At 54.3% G+C, this 24,240-nt stretch overlaps 10 protein-coding genes across 10 annotated transcripts; 6 read left to right on the top strand and 4 right to left on the bottom strand.

The window, feature by feature from the left end:
* Nucleotides 1-579: 579 nt before the first annotated feature.
* Nucleotides 580-2,457, top strand: AYL99_01974 (hypothetical protein; the record flags this gene model as incomplete). Its single annotated transcript, XM_018833490.1, has 1 exon — nucleotides 580-2,457. One exon carries the CDS (start codon nucleotides 580-582, stop codon nucleotides 2,455-2,457), a length of 1,878 nt encoding a protein of 625 aa, XP_018696114.1.
* Nucleotides 2,458-3,166: 709 nt separating this feature from the next.
* AYL99_01973 (hypothetical protein) lies at nucleotides 3,167-5,071 on the top strand (the record flags this gene model as incomplete). The annotated part of the gene is made up of 6 exons (XM_018833489.1): nucleotides 3,167-3,282; nucleotides 3,396-3,600; nucleotides 3,684-3,818; nucleotides 3,876-3,988; nucleotides 4,103-4,285; nucleotides 4,348-5,071. 6 exons carry the CDS (start codon nucleotides 3,167-3,169, stop codon nucleotides 5,069-5,071), a joined length of 1,476 nt encoding a protein of 491 aa, XP_018696113.1.
* Nucleotides 5,072-6,031: 960 nt separating this feature from the next.
* Nucleotides 6,032-6,700, top strand: AYL99_01972 (hypothetical protein; the record flags this gene model as incomplete). Its single annotated transcript, XM_018833488.1, has 3 exons — nucleotides 6,032-6,322; nucleotides 6,399-6,603; nucleotides 6,666-6,700. The coding sequence occupies 3 exons, from the start codon at nucleotides 6,032-6,034 to the stop codon at nucleotides 6,698-6,700; spliced, it is 531 nt and encodes a 176-aa protein (XP_018696112.1).
* Nucleotides 6,701-8,330: 1,630 nt separating this feature from the next.
* On the bottom strand, nucleotides 8,331-9,817 carry AYL99_01971 (elongation factor Tu, mitochondrial; the record flags this gene model as incomplete). Its single annotated transcript, XM_018833487.1, has 4 exons — nucleotides 8,331-9,198; nucleotides 9,251-9,513; nucleotides 9,569-9,597; nucleotides 9,655-9,817. 4 exons carry the CDS (start codon nucleotides 9,815-9,817, stop codon nucleotides 8,331-8,333), a joined length of 1,323 nt encoding a protein of 440 aa, XP_018696111.1.
* A 362-nt stretch (nucleotides 9,818-10,179) lies between these two features.
* AYL99_01970 (hypothetical protein) lies at nucleotides 10,180-11,205 on the top strand (the record flags this gene model as incomplete). The annotated part of the gene is made up of 2 exons (XM_018833486.1): nucleotides 10,180-10,353; nucleotides 10,459-11,205. 2 exons carry the CDS (start codon nucleotides 10,180-10,182, stop codon nucleotides 11,203-11,205), a joined length of 921 nt encoding a protein of 306 aa, XP_018696110.1.
* A 465-nt stretch (nucleotides 11,206-11,670) lies between these two features.
* AYL99_01969 (hypothetical protein) lies at nucleotides 11,671-13,392 on the top strand (the record flags this gene model as incomplete). The annotated part of the gene is made up of 1 exon (XM_018833485.1): nucleotides 11,671-13,392. The coding sequence occupies one exon, from the start codon at nucleotides 11,671-11,673 to the stop codon at nucleotides 13,390-13,392; it is 1,722 nt and encodes a 573-aa protein (XP_018696109.1).
* Nucleotides 13,393-13,728: 336 nt separating this feature from the next.
* Nucleotides 13,729-15,381, bottom strand: AYL99_01968 (hypothetical protein; the record flags this gene model as incomplete). Its single annotated transcript, XM_018833484.1, has 1 exon — nucleotides 13,729-15,381. One exon carries the CDS (start codon nucleotides 15,379-15,381, stop codon nucleotides 13,729-13,731), a length of 1,653 nt encoding a protein of 550 aa, XP_018696108.1.
* Nucleotides 15,382-16,658: 1,277 nt separating this feature from the next.
* On the top strand, nucleotides 16,659-17,297 carry AYL99_01967 (hypothetical protein; the record flags this gene model as incomplete). Its single annotated transcript, XM_018833483.1, has 1 exon — nucleotides 16,659-17,297. One exon carries the CDS (start codon nucleotides 16,659-16,661, stop codon nucleotides 17,295-17,297), a length of 639 nt encoding a protein of 212 aa, XP_018696107.1.
* A 1,698-nt stretch (nucleotides 17,298-18,995) lies between these two features.
* On the bottom strand, nucleotides 18,996-21,125 carry AYL99_01966 (YjeF family domain-containing protein; the record flags this gene model as incomplete). The annotated part of the gene is made up of 2 exons (XM_018833482.1): nucleotides 18,996-20,959; nucleotides 21,011-21,125. The coding sequence occupies 2 exons, from the start codon at nucleotides 21,123-21,125 to the stop codon at nucleotides 18,996-18,998; spliced, it is 2,079 nt and encodes a 692-aa protein (XP_018696106.1).
* A 352-nt stretch (nucleotides 21,126-21,477) lies between these two features.
* Nucleotides 21,478-23,875, bottom strand: AYL99_01965 (hypothetical protein; the record flags this gene model as incomplete). The annotated part of the gene is made up of 2 exons (XM_018833481.1): nucleotides 21,478-22,339; nucleotides 22,386-23,875. The coding sequence occupies 2 exons, from the start codon at nucleotides 23,873-23,875 to the stop codon at nucleotides 21,478-21,480; spliced, it is 2,352 nt and encodes a 783-aa protein (XP_018696105.1).
* Nucleotides 23,876-24,240: the final 365 nt, after the last annotated feature.

The following is a 24,240-nucleotide window of genomic DNA, read 5'->3' as shown; positions in this document are numbered from 1 at the left end:
GACGGTCTCTAAATACCTTTCCTGGCGCGGGAAGTGAAAGGGTCCCTTTATTCTCAATCTGTGCTAAGGATCACGACATCGGCCTAGTAAACCTCTTCTCCCGGCCATCCCTTGGTCGATCAAACCACACACCACCGACATTTTCTCCTTGATCCGGTGATCAGAAGGGTATGCTCTGGCACGATGGCCACGCGGCGTGAGCGCTGGAACATGCAACACCGTTGACAAGTCTAGTCGCATTCAGAATTGTGGGCCGCATCCCGTTCTAGGCACAAAACCTGTACCTTTATCCTGCATTAAATTGAGCCTAGATAAGTCAAATCAGCGACTAATGGTTCCGAGGAGACGCCAATGGATACTTATGTCCCGGAGTTCGGCACGAGACATAGCAATACCGGCAAAGAACACATATGCGCGTGCAATGGACCAGATCCAGTACGCAAGCACGGTCCACTCCGAGTCTGCCTGGAGAGAGTCCCAGGAGGTTTCACCCAGGACATCACACCTCGAAATCCAAGTTTTCCCTATCACTTTACTACAGAACTTCAGCCTTTCTGCTCCACCTAGTCCTCTACCATCATGACAGTCATCTCCCAAGACAGCTCCAAGCTGTCCTCCCTCATCGATTCTGATGGTTCAGATATCGACGTAGAAGGAGTACAAAGTGCAGTAACCACACCGGACGAGGATATCGGAACGAATGCTGCGCCATTACTGGCAGGCAGGCCAATCAAGGCCATCATTGTTGGGGCTGGAATCGGTGGCATTGCTACAGCCGTCTTGCTTTCGCACAAGGTTGATGACTTGACATATACGTTATACGACAGGAACAGCAAGGTGGGGGGAACTTGGGCTGAGAACACCTATCCCGGCGTGAGGTGTGATGTGCCCTCCCATGTATACCAACTCACCTTTGCTCCCAACACGCAGTGGAGCGAGTACTATTCGGAAGGCAGTGAGATACAGAGGTATTACGCCGGAGTTGTCGACGACTTTGGCGTAAGCCCGAGTCTGCGGCTGTCACACGAAGTGTTGTCTGCGCGTTGGATCGCAGAAACGTCGGAATGGGAGGTGCAGGTGAAAAACCTATCGACTGGGGAGGTCTTCAGCGACAGGGCCAACTTTTTGATTTCAGCACCTGGAAGAGTCAACGAGCCTTTCTATCCCGACTTTGAGAACCTTGAGAAGTTCAAAGGGCGCGTCCTGCACACCTCCAGATGGGATTCAAGTCTTGATTTGAACAACAAGCGAGTGGCCGTGATTGGGAATGGCGCATCGGGTCAACAAATCCTACCCAATATTGTGTCGAGAGTGGCACACATTGACCACTACGTCCGTTCCAAAACGTATGTTAGCCCGACCTTCCGTAAAGGCCTTTTGGAAGCCTCGGTCGATATTCCTGGAGGCCTCGTCTACTCTGCGGAAGAAAAAAGGACGTTTCGAGAAAATCCAGCGGCATACCTGGCCTACCGCAAAAACCTCGACAAGCAACACTATGGTGCTGTCAACAATCGCAATTCGAAATTGGGGTCTGAAGGTAACACCAAGCTGCGGGAGAGTCTTCTCTCAACCATGCTGGACCGTCTTCACGGTGACAAGGAATGGCTGGCTCGACTGACTCCTGACTATGCTCCGGGCTGTAAGAGGCTCACGCCTGCGCCGGGTTATCTCGAAGCCATCGTAGGACCCAAGGTCGAGTTCATCGACGACAAAATCGTCCGGGCGACAGAGCATGGTCTGCAGACTGGCGATGGCAACATCCGAAATGTGGACGTGATCATCCTCGCCACCGGCTTCCGAGATGGATTTTATCCTCGGTTTCCGACAATCAATCAGACAGGGGACGATCTCTCCAAGATATGGCGGCCGGGGGGCAAAGTCGGATATCCGGAAACGTACATGGGTGTCATGGCGCCAGACACCCCGAACTACTTCTTTGTCCTGCAAGCCCAGGGTAATGCCTTTGGAGGGTCGGTGCCCTACCAGTGCGAGATTTCAGCGACGTACATCGCCAAAGTCATCCGCAAGGCACAAAGGCATCGGTACGCCACGGTCAGTCCCACCGTGGCCGCTGCGAGAGAATTTAGCGAGGTGGTCGACCGCTACTTCGAAGACTCGGTCGTGAATGACGGATGTCGAAGCTACTTCAAACTCGGCGGCGGGACCGGCAAGGCAAGGAATGTCATCGGATACCCAGGAACCACCAGGCACAGACTGGAGGTTCTCTCGGACCCGAGGTGGGAAGACTTCGTCTTCGAGACACTAGACGGAGCTCGCTTGGGAGCCGATCCTCAGGAGAAAACGGCGCCACCCACGGCTCCAAACCGCTTCCATAGTTTCTGGGCTGACGGGAGGTCGGCACTCGACGAGACCAACGACCTCGACGCGGTGACTTACTATCTGAAAGAGGCGGGTCAGGCAGACTTGAGGCATTTGCACGAAGATTTGACGATGTGAAGGAGAGAGTGAGCTAGCCCAAGGCCAAACCAGTAGCGTTGTCTTGTTTGTCACCGTTTTAAGTTGTAGATAAGGCTTTGAAGCCTAGCTCAGAGATTTCTACTGAGGCCACTTGAGTGTATCGCGCAATTCTTTGGCACGATTTATTGTAGAAGCCCATCGGGCCGTGTGGGTGCCGAGTAAAACCGTCCTCGACCCGAGGGTTCGTCGTCCAGTGTCACAATCAAGTATCCAAGGTTTTCGACGCGAATCGCCCTGCAGTCTTTCTGGCTGGATGGAAGCATCCTCATGGCCCTTCGACCCAATGACATTGGTCCAACGAGTCAGAAACCCTCTTGACGACGGTGAAGAGCGAAGCCGTGGAAATTGCGTGACGAGTTCAAGTATTTCCACTTAAGTTTAGTCTCGAAAACCCAAAATTGACTTCGTCCCGCCAGCATTGGTCGCTGGAGCACGATGCCGCTGTATCCATTTTGGACGACGATGGTGCAATTATAGCCAAAATGATCACAGTGATAGAGCTGCGAGATCGGAGGTGCAGCCACGTCGCAGGTCGCTATGCTGGGACGACAGAGCAGATATGGGCCGTTGGGACTCGCAGGGCCACGAGCTCGCGGTTAGACCATGTTTGGTGATTGACTTCTTTGGAGGTACTTGATGTTTCCATTTCCGCGAAGTACAGATCATTCAGTCCTACAGGAGACCGGAGATGAGCAGCGATAGCCAAAGCAAACCCGCGAGGGTCGCCATCGTGGACGATGCACCTCGGCCCAAGAAGCGCATTCTACTGAATGCTTTTGATATGAACGGGATTGGTCACATCAGGTGAGTCAGCAATGTTCCCCCAGGTTTGCTCGAGGAGGCTCGAACCCCTTCGCCTTCGGGCGCACGACGTGGGAGCGCGCAGGCAGGGAGCGGCTGACACGGTCGATGCAAAGCCCAGGGCAATGGCGCAATCCAGTCGATCAATCCAAACATAAGAATCGGCTGGATTACTGGATCAACCTTGCCAAGTTGCTCGACCGGGGCAAGTTCAATGCCCTCTTTCTCGCGGACAATTTCGGTTCGCACGATGTCTATCGTGGAAGCCATGACCCCGCCATTCGAGCTGGCACACAATGGCCCATGTACGATCCGTTTGTGGTACGTTGTCCCAGAGCAGAGTGTCCCTGCCGCGGCCACTTGCTAAATGAGAGGAGATGGTACTAACCTGGCCACAACGATAGGTCATCTCGGCCATGGCTGCTGTTACCAAGAATGTCGCTTTTGGCGTGACCTCTTGCACGACCTTCGAACCACCTTTTCTACTGGCGAAGCGCTTTTCCACCCTGGATCATGTTACTAAGGGCCGCATAGCTTGGGTCAGTACTACTAAGTGTTTGTGCGTCGCCGTGCACCGCTGCTGACCTTGTATGAAGAACATCGTGACATCATGGTCTGATAATGCAGCAAGGGCTGTTGGTCTCGAACAGCTTCCTGAGCATGATCTGAGATACGAAATGGCGGAGGAGTACCTCAATTTGATGTACAAGTAAGTTTGAAGCTCTTTTCGATCGAGTTCCGCATGTGCGAGTCAGTGAGGCGTCCCCAACTAGCCGCGATGTCCATGACCACGATGCCGCCCGTCAACAACTAACGTCAACAGGCTTTGGGAGGGTTCCTGGGCTGACGACGCGGTCGTACAAGACGCTGCCAATGCGACCTATACCGACCCATCGAAAGTCCGAAAGATAACGCACCAGGGCCGATTTTTCAAGTGTGTGAGCGCCCACCTGGTGGACCCTTCGCCGCAGCGCACACCGGTCCTCTTCCAGGCCGGCATGTCGCCGTAAGTAGTCTCCCTGGCAAAGTCGTGACAACGAGATGTTCATCCTACTGAACGTAACCTAGGGCAGGTGCGGCATTTGGTGCAAAGCACGCTGAATGCATTTTCATTGGGGGACGAACCCCGGCGTATCTGCGCGGAAAGATTACCGAGACACGACGACTTGCGGCAAGTCAAGGCCGGAACCCGCGGGATATAAAGTTCTTTGTGCAATTCACGCCCATCCTCGCACCAACCGACGAAGAGGCACAGGCCAAGCTGGAGGAGTATCGGAAGTATGCAATTCCAGAGGGTGGCCTGGCCATGTTCTGTGGCATCACCAAAATCGACGTGAGTCAGTTTCCGGTCGACGAACCGTTTCCGACAGACCGCAGGCACCCAGCCTATGCCGGGCTCAGCGACCGTGCCATCGAGTCTCTTACGACCAAGCCGGATCGATGTGAGGTTTGGACCCCGCGGGAGATGGGCAGATTTCAAGCCATTGGGGGCAGTGGAACGTTCATCGCAGGAAGCCCCGTCACGGTGGCGAATGAAATGGAGCGATGGCTAAATGAAGGCGATGTCGATGGCTTCAACATCGGCCATGTGGTGGTGCCGGGCGCATGGGAGGACGTGGTTGATCTATTGGTCCCCGAGCTGGAGAAGAGAGGATATAATCAGGACTATCCGACCCCGGACGAGAGCACAGCGCGAGAGAACCTGTTCGCCACCCCTGGGAACGCCAAGCTGAGAGAGGATCACCCGGGTAGGAAATTCGCTTTCGAGCAGTATGGGAAGAGCTGGGAGTGAGGTGCGAGACTCTGGTGCCCTGAAGGCTTGCGGGATGTATGCTTAGCTGCGGCTGGAATATTTCAATACAGCCACCGGAGTCCACTGGTATCAATGAGTATTTCGCAGTCAAGGTGTTTCTGGTGCTTGCCGACGGCAAACAGAAGCCTTCCCAACCAGATGGCGGAGTACCTGCGGCGGGAGGGGGCTAACGGGAAAGGAAGTTCTGCGGCTCGCAGCGACTTTCCATCTTGTCAGTCTGGGCGGTGACCTCATGTCGTTTGAGAAGCCGCAAGTTGGATACAGCACCAGTGCAGGAGCTTTCTTCTTTTCCATAACGGTCCCTTGCACCAAAGCCTTGGTGGCTGGCCCTGAGAATGCCTTAGACACACAATACCAGGTCGGGACAGGACATGTTGGCCAGGGTTCGACCGAGCATACCTTGTCCTTGACAGCGTCAAGCCTTATGTAAATTCTTTGCATCTACTCAGTTGATGGTTCTGTGGAACCTTGAGTTCTTAATTGATTATCTAGCTTACTAGCGAAGGTGCAGAAACGGAGTGTGGCAATGTAGGTTTGTTATCATAGTTGCACTGGCTATGACTATAAGTAGCTTCCATACCCTCATAGGTAGTTCCTAGTGATATCACACTTGTCTCCTAGTTCTGAGCTTCAAGTCTCAGGCAGTTGTGCAGCGCTCAACTATAAGTACAGGTGTTTCCCACATCCGGTGCCAGAGATCTGGGTGGCGGGCAGGGTGATGCGCATTGTGGACGGTCTTTGTCTTTGTTGCTCGACATCGATCCGACCTGGGGTAGAGAGGGGGCGCCCATACGTCTATCATGGCAAGTGCAAAAGCTATTTAGCCTTGAGGGCAAGGTAGGTGCGAGAATCTCACTGCCAGCTTCACAATGGCTTGTCAGTTACCGGGTAACGATGCATATCTAATAGGTAGCCATCATCACCGGCGCAGAGTCTGGAATGGGCCTTGCTACGGCAAAGCTATTCCTCGACCTGGGCGCGTCGGTCTACGGGGTAGACATGTCAAAGCGCCCTACGGAGCTGGCATATATTCCAGCCTTCGACTTTCTGCAGATCGACCTTTGTCAAATGGGAGCTCTGCAGCGAGTTGTGCGTGAATGCTCACAGGCTTTTCGGCGATCATGTGGATGCTCTGCTCTGCTCAGCATTGCCGGTATGATGGACACGAGCAAGGCGGGTATCAGCGGCTCGGCGGCTGGCGTCGCATATACTGCGAGCAAACAAGGGATTGTAAGCAGGAGGATGGTGCACGGATTCGTCGGGCTATGGAAGGGTGCGGTCGATCCCTGGACTGATTGATGTGCAGGTCGGCTTGACCAAAAACGTTGCTTTCCGCTTCCGCTACCAAAAGATTCGCTGCAATGCCATCTGTCCAGGCGGTACGTACAAGTCTGTTTACTTCGTCCCGGACGGCCAGGCTCACAGGGTGTCGTCTGATCTAGGGTTTACCACCAATATCATGCAGTCGATTGATCACACTCAGATCGATCAAGAGTCAACCAAGCTGATCAGTATGTATCGACATCTGCTCCTCGGAATCATGACCCTGAGCGAGCACTGATCATGCCTTCAGGCCCGTCATCAAGCTTCACCAAGATGGGCACATGAACAATGCCGCCAGTCCAATCCACATCGCCAGTCTGTGTCTCAATCTCGAGAGCTTCCGTGGCCGTATCCCGATAGGCTCCTGTGATCGTCCGTAGGAATCGTCCTTGGATGGCTTTCAAGGTTTCTTGGAGAGCCTTTGTCTTTCCCAGTATAGGATACCAGGCTACGGTATTAATAGATTTAGTCAGATCTGGTCAGATCTAGTCTTTCCGCGTTCGGGTGCCATGAATGGCAGGAGTGTTATCCTTATCTACTATAGTGCCTAGAATCTATCAATAATTGATAGGATTCTCTGTCTTTTTGCCTATGGCAGGGAATTGAGGCACTATTCCTGACATCGGGACCGTGACACCTATAGGATCCTCGGTACAGGGGTTAATAATAGACGGGATTAGCTAAGCCTATAGACTATACGCGGCTGGTAGAGCTAAACGTTTTATATAGGAGTTATAGCCTTCGAGAGGGCCGATATAGACTATATCAAGAGGCGTAAAGATCGCGACGATTAAGAATTAAGGAGATCGGAATGTATAGGTAGAGGCGAGGCGGATTTTAAAGTAGCTAGTGGAGAATCGAGAGAGGGTCTAATACGGCCGAGAAGAATATAGACTATAGCGCGTAATACACGACGGATACGCTAGGAAGATAGAGATGAAGAAGGACAATAGGTTAGAAGGAAGGGAGTCTTAGGAGGGGAGGAGGAGAGAGTTCTTATAGCCGTTAAAAGCGGCGGCGCGCCCAGCCACGACTATACCCGAAACGGCCGGGCCGCCTAAACCGGAGGCGGATTTCCCGGCAACAACTTTACAAATCAAGTTATCTAATGCCCTTCACGAACGGAATCCCGTCCATAAACCAGCCCTGTTGGTCCCCCTGTGACCTCCTGTGATGGACTGGCAGGGTGAAAAGGGCGAATGGGGCCCGTGACGAGGCTGATAGCCCCTTATCCTATACTGGAAGGGCACCACTCATGGACGAAGTGCGTTGGCTTGTTACCGTGACTGTGCCTTGGATCCCTCCCCCACCGGTAGCAAGATTCGAGTCAACAAAGAAGTTGAACCATCGCCTATCATGGTAACACTTGCACAGAAAGAAGCAAAGCCCTGCATTGAGACTAAACCCGTGGCTATGTTCCCTCAAATCCTCTAGGCAGCGAGCGCTTATATCATCTGAGGTCGGTAAAGGCAATTATTCTCCCAAGGTACTGTAACATTCTAAGCGACTAGGGAAAACCGAGTGCTAAATGAATATAGCCATGGTTGAGGAGAGTGTCATTTGGTGAACACCCCCCCGTAAGTCGATGGTCCCGTGTCAGCATCAATCATATAGCAACCGAATCGACGAGGGGTCTCTCATCGATGTCACAATGTAGAATGTTTAAACACTTTTCTGAATTGAAGTAGAGAGGTTGGTATATGCAAGCTTCGTCCATCCCAGCTCCGACTCCCTCAATATCGCAATGCTCCACGGTCATGATCGTCCTGTTCCGGGACCCGAATCCCTGACAAAATGTACACCCCAAATTATGACACGATGAAGACATGACATATTTTGATACAAAGCCTCCAGGCGTCGGTGCCAGCGTAGCCCATCTCTTCTTCGCTTCTGCACATATCAACAATCATCTGATCTATTTCAGGATTCTGGTGATAAGGCCAGTGGCGACCGTTCGCCCACCCTCTCGCATGTTGAATCGCTCACCAGCCTCCATAACCACCGGGTGGTGGGTCTTCAGGACCATCTCCAGGTTGTCGCCGGGCATGACCATCTTGGACGGATCTTCGGTCCCCTCTGGGAACTTGAGTTGTGCGGCCTCGTCGGCGGTCCGGATGTAGACTTGTGGTTTGTAATTCTCAGTGAAGCCTGATTTTCTCCCTCCTTCCTCTTCTGTCAGAATGTAGAGCGACACAAGCGCTTCTTGATGTGCCTTGGCAGTACCCGGAACGGCAACCACCATTCCACGCTTGACATCCTCCCGCTTGACACCGCGGAGGAGAAGACCCGAGTTGTCGCCAGCTCTCGACTCGTCGCAGGACTTCTTGAATGTCTCGATATCTGTGACCTTGGTTTTGATGACCTCTTCACGACCACCCACGATCTCCACTTCACTGTCCTTCTTCAAAATGCCCCGCAGAACGCGGCCAGAGGCGACAGTGCCTCGTCCTGCAATGGAGAAGACTTCTTCGACTGACATGAGGAAGGGCTTCTCAGTGTCGCGGACAGGGGTTGGGATCCAGGTATCAACAGCCTCCAGCAGAGCATCGATCTTTTCGACCCCGATCTCGGGTCGGGTACCTTCAAGAGCGCAGAGGGCAGAACCAAAGATTATGGGGGTGTTGTCTCCATCGAAGCCATATGAGGACAGGAGCTCGCGCATTTCCATTTCGACAAGTTCCAACATTTCAGGGTCCTCGACGGTGTCGACCTTGTTGACGAAAACAACCAGCTTTTGGACACCGACCTGACGGGCTAACAGGAGATGCTCTCGTGTTTGAGGCCTGCTCAAAGTCAATCTCATGTACGTACTATTCGATAATGCGGGTACCTTACATCTGACCATCACCAGCGGCAACCACCACGACAGCGCCATCCATCAGGGCAGCACCTGTGATCATGTTCTTGATGTAATCAGCGTGACCAGGACAGTCGACGTGGGAATAGTGCCGGTTGCTGGTCTCGTATTCGATGTGCGCAGTGGCGATGGTGATACCACGTTTCCGCTCTTCCGGAGCTTTATCAATCTTGCCATAGTCGAGAAACTGCGCCATGCCCTTGTCTGCCTGCCTTTTCGTGATTGCTGCTGTAAGGGTGGTCTGGCACGATGATCAGCCGATGGACTCAATATCGACGGGCTCGCTAGGGGTTTACCTTTCCATGATCGACGTGACCGATTGTACCTGCGGAAGACTGTCAGAAATCTGACCGGGACAAGAGGCGACGACCTTGCTACTAACCAACATTCACATGGGGCTTCGTCCGCTCGAAAACGGTGGCATATGCTCGGGCGGCGAATCTGTCATGGCCGAAGACTCTGTTGACGGGATTGACACCTCGAGCGGGGGATACAACGTGCCGGGACGTGCGCAGGAGAGAAACAACCGAGCGATAGAAGGCCATCGCGACGCCGGAAGAAGGAAGAATGGAAGAAAAGAAGGTAGAGAAATCCCAAAAGTGCAGCACACAAGGATAGAAGGTTGATACAAGGAAGCGACAGCAGATTCAATGCAGACGGACGCGGACCAGAAAAATAAAAATGGCCTCGAACGATGCTGCAGGGAAGCTCCAAGTCTTGGCCCGATTAGGAATAGTGGCAGTGTACGGTGAAGCACGCTTGGCATTTATATGCCACCAGATGCAGCGGCGAAGAACTGTCCACGACTGTCCTTGATTGAAATCCACGGTGTACTTGGATGTTGATGCTGTGACCCTACAAGAAAAGATCTCGTTGCTGTACAGATCAAGACAAGTATATCCAGAAGATGGATCGAGACAGCCGAAATGAGAATGATGGGCGATCAGGGCCCAGCGAGACAGCGACACTTCCACCAGGCCTGGAAGCACTGTCACTCGCCCAATTCGACAACCAAGTGGCCAAAGGACAGTTGATCTATGAGCCTTCGACAGCCGAGACCGTGGAAGACCAGGGGTTCAAAGTAAGTCAGTGACTTCAGCTGCCCTGCGCTGGACAGCACAACAGAGAATACCAAGTCCGGACTAGTCTCACTCCCAACAAACCGCTCGCACTCTGACAACCGCAGCTCAATTTTCGATCCGTGCCACACCTGCGCCGCAAGCCTATCACGCCGTCAGACGCTCCCGAGCGGAAGACGGGAAAGGGACATAATCCCTTCCTCAACCCAAACCCAGAAGAGATTCTAGCGGAAGTTGGGCCATCCCACCTCCTGATCTTGAACAAGTTCAGCGTCTACCGCCCGAGTTTGCTGGTCATTACGAGGCATTTTGTACCACAGACAGACGATCTCGATAGGGGCGACTTGTCGGCCGCCTGGGCGATCTTGCAGCACTTTCGGCGGCGGTACATGATGATCTTCAACTGCGGCTTTGAGGCCGGATCGAGCCAGGGACACAAGCACATGCAGTTCTGGCCATACCCGGACGAGCAGGAGCTGGGATTCCAGCTCTTTCCCAATGTGGCGGAGTCGGTGGTGGACGTGGCGGATAGTATTCCGACAGTCCCTCACAAGCATTTCGTCCTTCGACTGCCTCCGCACAGTGACACAGGTACCCTCGTCCAAGCTTACGAAAAGCTGCTCAGAAGGGTCCGACAAAGCCACGAAGAAGCCGGCGGGGGCACCGACTACAACGTGATTCTGGTGAGGGAGTGGATGTGCATGGTTCCTCGCCGGCACAGTGGCCTTGAGAGGGGAGCCGGCGCCAACTCGGCGGCGATGCTGGGGTTGGTGTGGATCGCTGCTGAAGGCGAAAGGGACGTCTGGAATGCTTCTGGGCCAGCCGAGTACCTCAGATACCTGGGTCTGCCCTGATAGCTCCTCCTTCTACGCCGAGGGGATCGTTTGCGCCAATGTGGAGGAAATACATAGACTCGGACACGAATTATAGAATAGAACGGAGGTTCTGGTGCATTCCCAGATTATTCAATCTGGACGGGAGGAAAAGATACCGTAGCAGATCGAAGTTGCATATATCGTTGTGATCGTTCTGTACGCATATACTGAGGTGGGTTGGAGTCGACGCCATTTCCGGACGGCGATCCATTTTCTCCGCCGCAATGTCAACTTCCTCTCTCCTCCTCCAGAACAACCTCTTCCTTCTTAATTTTAATCCTCACCTGCGGTCAACATAGACAAGACGGAACATGGGCAAAGGTCAGATCGCCTTCCTTCGCTCGCTTCAGCCTGCTGACGAGCAGCTTTTCCAGGGACCGACAAACTCTACGTATGCGCACCTCACTCGTCTCGTTGAACAGAAGCCAGCCAGAACTCACTAACATGCCTTCTTCTGCTATGACACAGATCACTCACTCCGAATGGGCCTCGTCCGACGCCTACTCGGCGAGCGCCGGCGCCGGCGTGCGCGCGGACACGTCCCACCACGCGGCCTTCAAGCGGCTGCCCTTCAACTTCTGCGCCCTGAGCCTGCAGCCCTTCACGACGCCCGTCTGCACGGCCGAGGGCATCATCTTTGATCACGAGAACATCCTGCGCTGGCTGCTGAAACATGACACGAACCCGACGGACGGGAAGCCCCTGAAACAGCAGGACCTCATCAAGCTGCACTTTGCGAAGAACGATGCGGGCGAGTACGTCGACCCCGTCACGTTCAAGGTCTTCACGGACAACACGCACATCGTGGCCATCCGCCATGGCGATGAGGCGAATGTGTTCGCGTATGACACGGTCGAGCGACTCAACATCAAACCCAAGATGTGGCGCGACTTGGTCTCGGACGAGGAGTTCTCCCGGAAGGACATCATTACACTACAGGATCCGCAGAACGTCGAGTCGCGCAACCTCACCTCGTTCAAGTACTTGAAGGACGGGGAGGACACGGGGATCCCGAAAGAGGAGGCATCCATCAATACCGCCAGCCTGGGCAGTGCCGCGGATTTGAAGATTATGAAAGCGAAAGAGGCGGTCGCGAAGGCCAGGGCCGAGCGAGCAAATGCTGTCTCGCAAAATGGCAAATCGTCGTCGACGTCCATGTCGGCCAACTCAGTCAAAAAGACAAGCTCAGTATCCCAGTCATCCAAACCCGTCCCTTATAATGCGACCCGCCACACCACCGGACAAGCAGCCGCCTCGTTCACCTCGACCGGCCTCACGCCGCATACGTCCAACGCCCTCGCCACGATGACGGACGAAGAGTACATCCTGAAACCCCGACGCGTCAAACACAAGGGCTACGTCCGGCTGTCCACCACGCTCGGGCCTCTGACGCTCGAACTCAACCCGGAATACGCGCCCAAGGCGGTGTGGAACTTCATCAAGCTGGCGCGCAAGGGGTACTACAACGGCGTCATCTTCCACCGCAATATCCGCAACTTCATGATCCAGTCGGGCGACCCCACGGGCACCGGCCGGGGCGGGACGAGCATCTGGGGCAAGAACTTCAACGACGAGCTCGAGGGCCCGCTGAAGCACGACCGGCGGGGAGTGCTGAGCATGGCGAACAAGGGCAAGAACACCAACAGCTCGCAGTTCTTCATCACCTATCGCCCGGCCAGCCACCTGGACCACAAACACACCATCTTCGGCCGAGTAGCGGAAGACGACGAGGACGGAGGCGCCACCTCGCTGGAGACGCTCAAGCGGCTCGAGAACGCGCCCGTCGATAGCACCGACCGGCCCAAGGACGAGATCCGGATTGTCGAGGCGACCGTGCTGATCGACCCGTTTGAGGAGTTCTGGAAGCAGAAGAACCAGGCGGAGCGGACTGAGAAGGAGAAGTCGGAACGAAAAGCTGCCGCTGCTGACGAGGGAAGTCTCGACGTGGACGAGGACCGCACCACCTGGACGGGCAAGAGATTACGGAACGACGGCACCGTGGAGTCGGGTGGTGGGACGGCGCAGGTGGGCAAATATCTCAAGGCCTCGCGCCCGCATGAGGACGAGGACGAGATTGTCGAGTTCGTCGACGACGAGCCTGCAGAACCAGTGCGGAAAAAGGCAAAAGGGGGAGGGGGAGGGTTTGGAAACTTTGATTCCTGGTGATCTCTACATTCTTAATTGATTCCTTCACGGAGACGGAACGGGAATAATACACAGAGAGAGACATATGGAATGAACGAACGAATAAACGAATGAACGCGGATGGTCTACCGAAGGAAGGAGAATGAATCCGCCCATATCATACGACTGACTTACCTTTTCCTTGCTTCCCCTTACTTACCTTTGTCTGTCGACCAGATTTTCCTTACCCAGCCACAGATTCCATCACTACCCCCAAACTTACCTTCTCCTCCGGCACTTTGCACGCTTCTACTCATCGAAACACACACACACACACACACACACATCGTGTCATGTCATGTCACACACACGTTTCTCTCACTCAGGGAGAGAGACCGGTTCAGAGCCATTCATGATGGCCTCGATGGACATGACGTTCGGGCGAGAAAGTTGCGGTTGCGGTTGCGGTTCTGCCCGAAGAAAAGTATCTGTCGACTGGTCAGCGTCAACGTCCCATGGTGGAACATCGAGTTCCCCTGCAGCCCAGCCCTTGTTGTCCCTCACCGGTTCCAACGCGCAGGGCTCGACGTCCAGACAAGGGATCAAGCCTCGCCAAGTCGCGGCCCACTCGGCTCTGCACCTCTTCGCCCGCTCCCACCAATACCGTCGATAGGGCACGGGAAGCTCAATCAGATCAAAGAGCTCCTTGAGCGATCTTCTCGTGTCGGTGTGGAACAGCTGCGGATACTTGACCGCTTCGCGAATGATCGGTGCCATGATCCGAGCGTCAGATATGGTTTCACGCCAAAGGACGTCAGCAGGGGTATCTAGCACGTCAGTTTTGCCCGGGGCGACCCGCTCACCTATGTTCGCCGTGAGGATCCTCCGCAGGAGCAACGTTGGCACGGTGCAGGCCGCGGCTGGTGGTGGTTGCTCGTTCGCTTTGCGCTCCGCCGTGCGTGCCAGGGCGGTGAGGAAAACCACCCACTGGCCAATGTCCTCGGCGTCCAGAGTTCCGTGGTGTTGACGGAACTCGACCGTTCTCTTCATCGGCGACGAACCGAAGTCGAAGCAGTTGGTGAAATTGACGAAGCATTCGCGGACCATGTACTGGTAGTCCCCGCTGTTGTCGGACGGGACGGTGGTCAGGAGTTCCACCAGCTCATTGGTGTCCCGGGCGCGGAAAAGACGCAGGAACACGTCTGCAAGCGAGAACTCGGGTCCCTTCTGGCAACGATGGCGCGGGAAGGGTGGCACCAGTCGTCCCACAAAGCGATTGCTCCTGACATGTGGGTAAGAGTAGGACCTGGTATAACCATGGCGCTGAGGGTGGTGGAGCAGAGTTATGGTATCTTCATAAGCCAGGCATATGAAGGCAAGATGCCGGAGGAACTCGGTGGGTAGGTCCAGCTGGCGGTCAGGTTGTGGTTGCAGACCGATGTGAACGTGGACACCAGCCATCTGTGGACCCGAAAGGAAACAGTATGGGGTGCCCTGGGGCTGGGGCTCATTCATGAGGTCGAGAAAGCCTTTGACTTGATCGAGTCCGTTCGGGAGAAAGTGACCAGAGCCGAATTCGGGGACCTTGAGAGCGGGAGAAATGAGCTCCAACCCCGAGAACTCCCAGCCTGGCCACATGGTAATCCTGCCCCCGGACAGTTCGTAAAGCTGTTGGGCCGTCCACGGATATCTCACCGATCTGTCTTCGGTCATGTTCCAGTGAGAATACATGTCGGTGTCAGTAGGCTCCCTGTCCTCCCCCTCGTCTTCGTTGTCCCACGTGATCACATTGAGGGTGGCACCCTTGCTTCGCAGAATCTTGACCGCTTGCAGGATGCCACAGATCTCTTCCCGCCCGGGGTCGAAGTCCGGAGGATTGGGAGTGTTGGGATGGATGGTGCAATTACCTGGGAGCAGCCAGCGGTATGCTTTGTCAGTACCGACGACATCCTGGTTGACACCGAAAGCGTGTTCGATTTCGACCCCGAAGGTCAGTGGGAGTTTCCCTAATGCACTAGTAGAAGACGACATTTTGTCGGCCGGGTTGAACGTCAATTTGGCAGAATCTGTGTTGAATCGAGCACTGCTCTCGCGTCAAGCAAGGACTTGCCAATGGCGATGTCAAGCTGCTCGGGGGCGTGCTCGAGCCATAAATAGTCGCCAGTAGGATCAACCACGGGGCGAGGACCCCAGAGCAGGGGAGGACAAGCAGCCATGTCTTTGACTACGGACGTGTGCCGACAAAGAAAGGTCGAGTGAAAGAGACATCCCGAAGGACCCTTTGTGGCTGTTTGTGTTGCGAAGCTTGGAGCAAAGAAGCCATTGTTTGGTATGGGCAGTAGTGCCCGTACATACGTCCATACGTTCATACGAGCACGTTGTAATTCTAGAGATACGGTTAGCGAGGATGGCGAGAATGGGACAAGCAAATGGAGAAGAAAGAAATGAATGATGATATGAGATCGAGAGTCGTTGTTGTCAGTCAGATCAGATCTCACCGTCGCCATCCCACTCCCATCTCACTCTTTACGGCCCCCTCTCGCGTCCCAAACTAACTACTAACTATCCTGGGCTTGACACGCCGCCCATCAGACAATCAGAAAACATAATAATATAATAAGCACTTTGATTCCACGTCCCAAGTGTTTCCCGTCAGTCAGTGGCTGGCAGCTGCGGCTAGGGCTGAACAACGCCCACACCTCGACAGCCAGCCTCATTCATCCATCAGCTCTAGACCTGCCTAATGATTACTTAGGCCACGGAGGGCACTGTTTACGGCGTCCACCTCGTTTTCTTGAACCTGCTTACCTATCAAGCTACCTACCAACTTATTACTTACAGCACCTTCCCTTTGTGTCGACGAGTCTAGCTAATCTCCCGTCCATAATATTATTACTCGTATTCACGCTGGATTCTCCCTGAAGTGGTTTGGTCGTGTCTTTGGGGGCGGCGAGCTGGTTGCCACGACTTCCCCGACGCTTACTCTTCTTCTTCGACGAGGTTCTTCTTCCATCACGATCTTGTCGCCGTTGGGGGTTATTTGTACTTTGTGATCACACCCTCGACGGCCTGCGAAGACCGTTGATGATTATCCGGAGCAGAACAGCGCAAAGGATTAGCACTCGCTATATTGGGTTGCAGATATCCGGACTCCGCTCGCTCGGTCCCCAAGTGGTATTCAACAGTGCCATATTAGTTCTTCATCGTCTCACGGAGAATATTCTTCGGTCTACAGCAGCCGCCTACACAGCAAACATCCAACACACAATCACTGCGTGCCTTGGCGAATTGAACTATCGATCGAAGGAATGGCTTTCATGCAAACAACCTTCAAATCCGGCTGGATCACCGACCTGCTCCTGCCGCCGGCGCCGGAGGGCAAGACGCCGCAAGACGTGCTGGATGCCGGCTACGAGCTCGCACTCAAGATGTGCTCGGACCCGGTGCTGATGGCGCGGCTCAACCCGTTGATCACGAACGTGGTGACCATCCCGGCTTCAGACCCGAAAGCCGTCGACCACCGGGCTCTCTCGCGGGACTTCGGTGTGGAGCTGGAGGCCGAGTACGCGCTCGAGGAGTTCCAGCACTATGCCATCACGGACAAACTCAACCTGCTGCCGGGGTACAGCACCGACCTGACGTACTACAGCGCGATCCGGCGCACCCAGGACGGCATGGAGGCGCTGACCAACCCGGGGTCCGGGGTCAGCATCTACGGGCGGTTCAGCGTGCGGGTCGCCGAGAGCCGCGACGTCAAGGCCCTCGACGCCAGCGACGGCAAGGGCTGGGTGATCAACCTCTACGAGACCAACGAGCTGCGCTGCAACGTCATGCTCAGCTACTATATCCGCGCCACCACCGACAAGTCGCACCGCCAGGCCCATGGCCGCTTCAAGGAGATGTGGTACAAGGGCATGAAGGAGATGGGCTATTCGGCCATGTCGTGACGTGACGGGTGAGGATCAGATCACATCAGAACAGGTGTCCCGGGGTTTCTTTGCAGTGTTGTTTTTCATTTTAAGCGATTGGCAATGTATTTTCTTCTTCTTTTTTTGCCGTGGATCTCCCAGATTGAGGGAGGGGGGTTAAGATTGAAGCAAAAGAAGAGAGTACGGGCCCTCAATGGAGGTCCGGGAGTGTGCCATTTGGGGGAGAAGCAGAAGGTCACCTCACCACGGACGGGAAACGTTCGATCATAAAAGAGATGAGAGGAGAAGGAGGGAAGGAAGGAAGGAAGGAAAGAATGACAGGACGGGAATCTCGGCTCGGGGTCGTGGCCAAAGAATCGAGATGATTGGAATGCAACAAAAGTGACTCAACTCGCCTCGCTCGCTTCGTCGATCATCGCCCTGCCACCGGCGAAAGAAAGTCATGCTCACACCACACTACACCATACTATACCATTCCTATGGCACCAAAAAGGACCCCGGAAGCGCCCTGGGGGCATAACAGCGAGGCAGTTTCGGGCCGCCTTGACTTGAGCTTGCTTCAATTTGATGTATGTGATGTGTGTGATGATGGGTTGATGGGTTGATGGTTGATGAAAGCTAGCTAATAACTGGAGTGATCGAGTGAGGACGAACGAGGTAATACTCGGTCGGTACATTAAGGCCCTTTCTTTTCCTTTCCTTTACTTTTTTTTCCCCTCTTTTCCCTTCTTTCTTGCTTGCTTGCCCTCGCCCTTGGTTACTGTACTGTACTGGAACTCGTTACTTGTCCAGTAATTAGTGAGTGGGCCAACAGCAGCAACAACAACAGTACACTGAATTGATTGATTGATATCGCCCTGCTTTGTTCTTTATTCTCTGTTTCTTTGTTTCTTTGTTTCCTTGTGCCTGGGCTTTATCCTACTGGCCTTGTCACCTTCCCTGCGCTCAGGGTTGTACGTATCGAGGACAGAGTACCGAGTATCTCACTGCTACCTCATACCTCATACCACATACCACATACCTCATTTCCTGCTCCTCCTCCTACTCCTACTATTTCTACTACTACTACTCCTTCTCCGTACCTGGTAGAGAGTAAGGAAGACAGCGACGTAGCTTCTTTACAGCAGAGGAGGGGCCGTGAGATAGACGGATAGACAGACAGGCAGACAGACAAATAGATAGATAGACGATAGTTATGACGGTTGTTTCGCGAGAGGTGAAAGAAAAGCCACACTGCATTCGAGCGATCGAGCGAACGAACAAAAGAACGAACGCTTTTGTCCTAGCATCGAATGGGCTTCGTCTCCCTTGTTTTGGGTGGGAGATGGCTATCTAATAAATAACAAGGAGAGGAAGGAACCCCCGTACGTGACCTGGCTCACAGTACATACAGTCTCTAAGCAGCAAGGAGAGCAAGAGTGCAAGAGAGCATGAGAGCAAGAGAGCAAGAGAGCAAGAGAGCAAGCACATACTGTATGAGAAGGCGCTTGTCTTTGTCTTCACCACCGCAAAAAGCAGAAGCAAAATCAGATCCACGAATAGGTAACCTATACCTCCCTTCCTCCCTCCGTCCCTGTATGTGCTTTTTGGTCAAATTAATCGCTTGAACGCAGCAGCAGCAAATAATAATAGAAAATCCAGACAGACATAGATGACTTCCCCTGACCCTCGTCCTGGTTTCCTTCTGAGACGAATCACCCGTCGCTCTCGTCTGCCTTAGCCTTGTAAGCCCGATACGTACTTCACCGCAACCACCCATTCGGTGCCAAATTCGGTGCCGTGTTTTCTTCGGGACCCGTGCTTCTGCCACGCCGCAGCCGTGATGCCGATATCCGCAACCCAGACGTGCCAGGTCGGCTCCGTGACTCCGTCATGCGACATTCCATACAGCAGGCCCGTCTTTGGTGCCCCCAGACTGACGATATGCTTACTGTTCATGACCAGCGGCTGTCCATCGACTTCCGTCAACAGACCCGACGTGGCAGATAGTCCGCTCGGCACGTCGATGGAGATGACGAGGGAGCTGCGATTGGCCCAGCGGATCATCTCCAGGACAGTGGCTTGGTCATCGGTCCGTAGCTCTTCAAAGGTGACGTGCACTCCCAGGAGAGCATCCACAATCACGTCCGGAGTAGGCCCGCCTGCGCTCGCTTTGGTCTGATATTCATCCCAGCGGTCCACGTACCCTTGTCCCTTTTGGTAGATGCCGAGTTGTTTCCGCATAACTTCCAAGAGAAGCTCTTCACGTTCACCCCCGAGGATGACAATGGTCACTCGAAGCCTTCGATTGCGCAGATGCCGGGCGGCGGCGATGGCCCTGGCACCAGACTTGTGATTGCCCACTAGGAACACCACGCTTCTGACCTCGGGGATCTTGAGCACCGCCATGGCTATGCTCCGCCCAGCGTTCTCCGACAGCATGTCTTCTGTGAGGCCAAGTTCCGAAGTGCAGAGTTGTTCTATCTCGAGCATCTGCAGCGGCGACAGACAATGGCAGGGCTTGTTGTTGAGAAGTTTGAAGGTACCACGGTTGCCGGACACGGATCCATTCAGAGGCGACGAGGTTTGCATTCGAGTCAACGGGCGCGGCGATTCTGTCCGGTCAAGGTGCGGAGGTATGACGCTGCCCTTTCTCGAACCGATCGGCCGTCGCGAGCCGGCTCTCTTGGATCCTCGCCCGCTGCTGTGGTGACCCTCTCCCCCAATGGACGTCTCATCCTCAGTTTCCCCGGCCTCGCTCTTCCATCGATCTTTGTCCTTTCCATCCGGCGTGTCGAGAACATTTTCCGTGAAATGCAGGTTTCGGCCTCCGTTGGTTCCCGGTCGAGCTTTGCGGTTGAAGCTCACGAGCCGGTCGGCGTCGGCGGTGGTGTCGGCTTGCCGGATGTCGTCAAAGACGCGGCGCTTGTCGAACTTGGATAAATTCGACTCAAAGTCAAAGTCGCCCATGTCCTGGATGTCAGTAGCATCCTCCGTTGCCCAGCCGTTTATGTCTTCCGCGGCCCTGCGACCCCTCTTGTGCCTAGATTTTCGGGGGACCTCCTCGATAAAGGGAGTCTGACGCCAGCCTTTGCCCTTTCCTGCCTTCTTCTGCCCCTTGAGCGGGCCGTTATTGACGTCCTTCATGTCGATGATGCCCGGGCCCGTCTGTGAGGGGACAAATTGCGCCGCCTTCTTGTCGCGGGGTGCCACTGGCGTGGACTTGGGAGCGGCCACATTGTTCCCTAGGCTCAACGCATCGAACGGCTCCGTAAGAGTGGCACTGGCCGGTGTATTCTTCTTCTCGATCGTTTTGGGGACAGCGGTCGCGATGCTGGACACAGAGCTATTCCCCACGTTGCCGTTGCGGGGCCTGCGCGTCGACGGGCTGCTCACGATCCCATCGGCGATCATGATCGGAGACACTGGCTGCGGCTGCTGGACGACGGCGGGCGGCACCGCAAGTTTGGTGGGTGGTTTCGTGTAGCTGATGATGGCGGGGTCGACAAAGACGGGCGCATTTTGTGGCTGCTGTTGCAGGACCTGGGGGAATGCGGTCTTCGCGGGTTCCGGAGCGGCGATCGGTGTAGGCAATTCCTCCTCTTCAACGGCGGACGGCTGCGACGGAGACACCTCGAGATCTGCAATGGCGGAGGAGTCGATGGCATACGAGGCGAGACGCTGGCCATTCCATAGAAGTACTGCACGGCCAGGTTAGCATATACGCAGCTGGAACGGTGGTTGAAGCCTACCATTCTGCAGGAACAGCTTTTGATTGACGACGTTCGCCACGACGCCCTGTATCTGAGCGTGGGGAGGATTCTGGAGTGTGACCAAGATGGTGTAGCCCACAAAGTCGGACGCCATGGTTCAGGGAGGGAGAAACGAGCGGAGCAGATGGAATGGGACGGTTCTATATGTTCATGCTGCTCACCATGGAGTGAAGTAGATCAAACAGGTACAAGATGTGAAAAGATGAGAAGGTAACGGGGCTCAATGAGAGAGTGAGTGCCGGTCAATTCATTTCAACGTTGCCGGAAAGTCGACAAAGTTTGGTGTTTCCTATTTCGTCATCATCTCACACGAGCATCAACCACTGCCGAGCTCATCATCATGGACTATATTTCACATCTAACATCTATCGACTAGTTCATGTCACAGTCAATGACACGCTTCTTGTACGCTGGCTGTAGACCGTCCACCTATGCAGATCACATTTCTACGACGCCGCAGCCTTCAACATTTGCTTCTCGGCCTCGAGCATCTCTTCAAGCGTAAAGTCGTCGCCAAAGTCATCCTCTTCGGGCACGACTTTCTTGACTTCCTTCTTATCCAACGTCTCGTGGCCAGACAGTTTGGAGTAGAAATGCAACACCTTCTGGTGGACCATGACTTTCCGCTCATCGAACCGGAGGACCTGTAGGCCTTCCTTTGTTCTTGCTCGACTCAGTGCGACATAGGCTTGGCCTTTCTCGAACACCTTGCCGAGATCCACCTTGACTCGGCTGAGTGTCTGGCCCTGTGCTTTGTGAATCGACAATGCCCATGCGAGAATAAGAGGAACCTGAACCCGTTTGGCAAGGACTTCACCGTTCTGGGCTTCAGTCTTCCACTCGTCTGGAGAGCAGAGCATGCTGCGTGATGTACCATCAGGTAGATTGAATCTCACCATAGGCCACAACATCCTAGGCTCGCCACCCGTGGTCGAGTTCTTCATCCTGGCTTCCCGGATCTTCTCGCGCGCGGCTTTTATATCCGCATCGTCTCCATCATCAGGCTCGTGGGACAGGAGAAAGGTGGGTTCGTCATCCTTGTAGGTGAAGAATGTGCCTTCATCCATGAATGACTGGACGATTCCCAGAGAGCCATTGACAAGTTGCCCATCAATATTCTTGATGAGCATGACCTGCGCACCCTTCTTCAGCTCCAAAACTTCGGGGGCGATAAAGTTGTTCAGCAACGCCTTCCGCGTGTTAAGGTCAGCGGTGCCCGTATCAACCGCAGTGAACGTCATAACTTGACCGGACAGCTTTCGCATACGGTTCTGGTTGGCATTTTCGACTTCTTCACGGCGAGGATACCTGTCCAGTGTTAGCGCCGGGGTTGATCACGCGGTAAAACGCTTACAGCTCAGTTGCTTCAAGCTCGTCGCGAAAATCCAAGGGCCTCGAAAGTGACTTGAATTCTCGGATCGTGGCAGGACTCATCTTGCCGAGCCGCATCTCGTTGAGCATTCTTGCAAAATGCTCATCCTTTTGACGGAAGACATGGGTCAGAAGGATGGTATGTTGGATGCAGGTGTTCCACGTTACAGCCTCGAAGACAAACTTGGCTGTGGTATTTTTGTCCGGCACAGGAGGGAGTTGGAAGAAGTCTCCCGTAACGACCAATTGGATGCCGCCGAAGGGACGGCCATTGTTTCGGATTGTACGTGCCACTTGCTCGAGCTTGTCAAAGAGCAGACCGTCGACCATGGATACTTCGTCAATGATAAGCACCTTGGTCCGAAGCCACTTTTGTCTCGATTTCTGGTTGCGCCTGATTTTTTTGACCAGTTCAGGTGCCGGTTCCTTTCCCAGCCCGATCCCCGACCAACTGTGCAGCGTTTGTCCTTCCAAAATGCACGAGGCCAGGCCCGTCGAAGCTGTGATTGCAATCCGATCCGGGTCCTTTCGGTACTTGTGCTTCAGCTTGGAAATGATCGCCCTCATAAGAACCGATTTTCCTGTACCGGCAGACCCCGTGAAGAAGACGCTCTTCCCTTCATCCATGACTGCCTTCACGACAGCTTTCTGCTCGTCACTCAAAAAAGGCGCCGACACTGTGTCGAAGGTCACCGGCGGTGTTTCGGCCGGCTTTGTGGACAAGACCGTGCGTTCAGACGAGGACCTTGAAACAGACGCATTTGTTCGGTGCCGGGCGAACGATGACTTCTGTAGCATGTCCGACATCGCAAGGGACGCTTTGTCACGGCTGCTCGCGTTCTGGAACTGATGTGGCGCACTGAACCTATCGAATCTGTGGGAATGCTGGCCCGCTTCATCCCTGTATGCCCCTGAGACTTGAGCTGTGAATGATGCGGGTAGCGCTCTCTTCTTGTTCGGTCCCACCGGCCGCGCCTCCGGTATATCTCTTGACGATTTCGGGTTTTCATAGTGATGTGCCGGCGATGACGACCATGGGACTTCAGTGCTACTCGCAGGTGCGGTCGGAGAGCCTTGTTGGACTGGCGGTAGTGAAGGATAAATCACGGCATCTATTGGCCGCAGATCAGGGTATTGGACGTCGGGCTGACCTTCGATATTATCTGTTAGATCAATGAAGTTGGGAGGAGCGTTTTCGTCGGCCCAGGGCTGCTGATGAAGAGAGCCCAAGGTGCTGGACGTGCTCATGGAGCGATCCAGCTTCCTCTTCAGAGAACTCGAGGAAGAATCTCGGGAAGCATTGACCGTGGCGGAGGAGCTGAATTGGAATGGAGACTGCCTCTTCTCATTGGACGTCGAGGATGACGCATATTTGTTGGTGGCCCGGGCGAACATGATCGCATTGACGAAGGACTTGGGAGATCTCAAGGTACAAGTCGGGGAGCGCAGGATGAGACCGGAGGAGAGTTGCATGAAAGGAAGGACGGTCCAAGGAGGAGGAAAGACTGTGAGGGGGTGTACAGAATATGGGAGCAAGAGCCTGTCATTGAGGGCACTGCATGTGTGGAAGCAGCACTCTGGACATGGCGATGGTGAAGAAGAGGAAATATACAATAGAGGCGCAAGCGGGCGTGTAACGCGTGAGGGTCTCGCGGGTTGCAAGTCGCGTCTCTATAAAATCTTGGCGCCACCGCCGCCGCTTTTACATGAACTCCTCTCCTCTCCCCTCTTCTCGCCTTCTTGACACCTCTTACCTTTTTATGTCTCTCCTGCCTAGACAGTCCCATTTTTATCGAACTTCGATAGTGAATTGGTATTATCAAGGCGATTGGGAATGT

The sequence above is a fragment of the Fonsecaea erecta genome (assembly GCF_001651985.1).
Source record: "Fonsecaea erecta strain CBS 125763 chromosome Unknown Scaff2, whole genome shotgun sequence".
NCBI classification, from domain to species: Eukaryota; Fungi; Ascomycota; class Eurotiomycetes; order Chaetothyriales; family Herpotrichiellaceae; genus Fonsecaea; species Fonsecaea erecta.
Note: the sequence above shows the minus strand (reverse complement) of the source record. Positions and strands in the feature narration are given on the sequence as shown.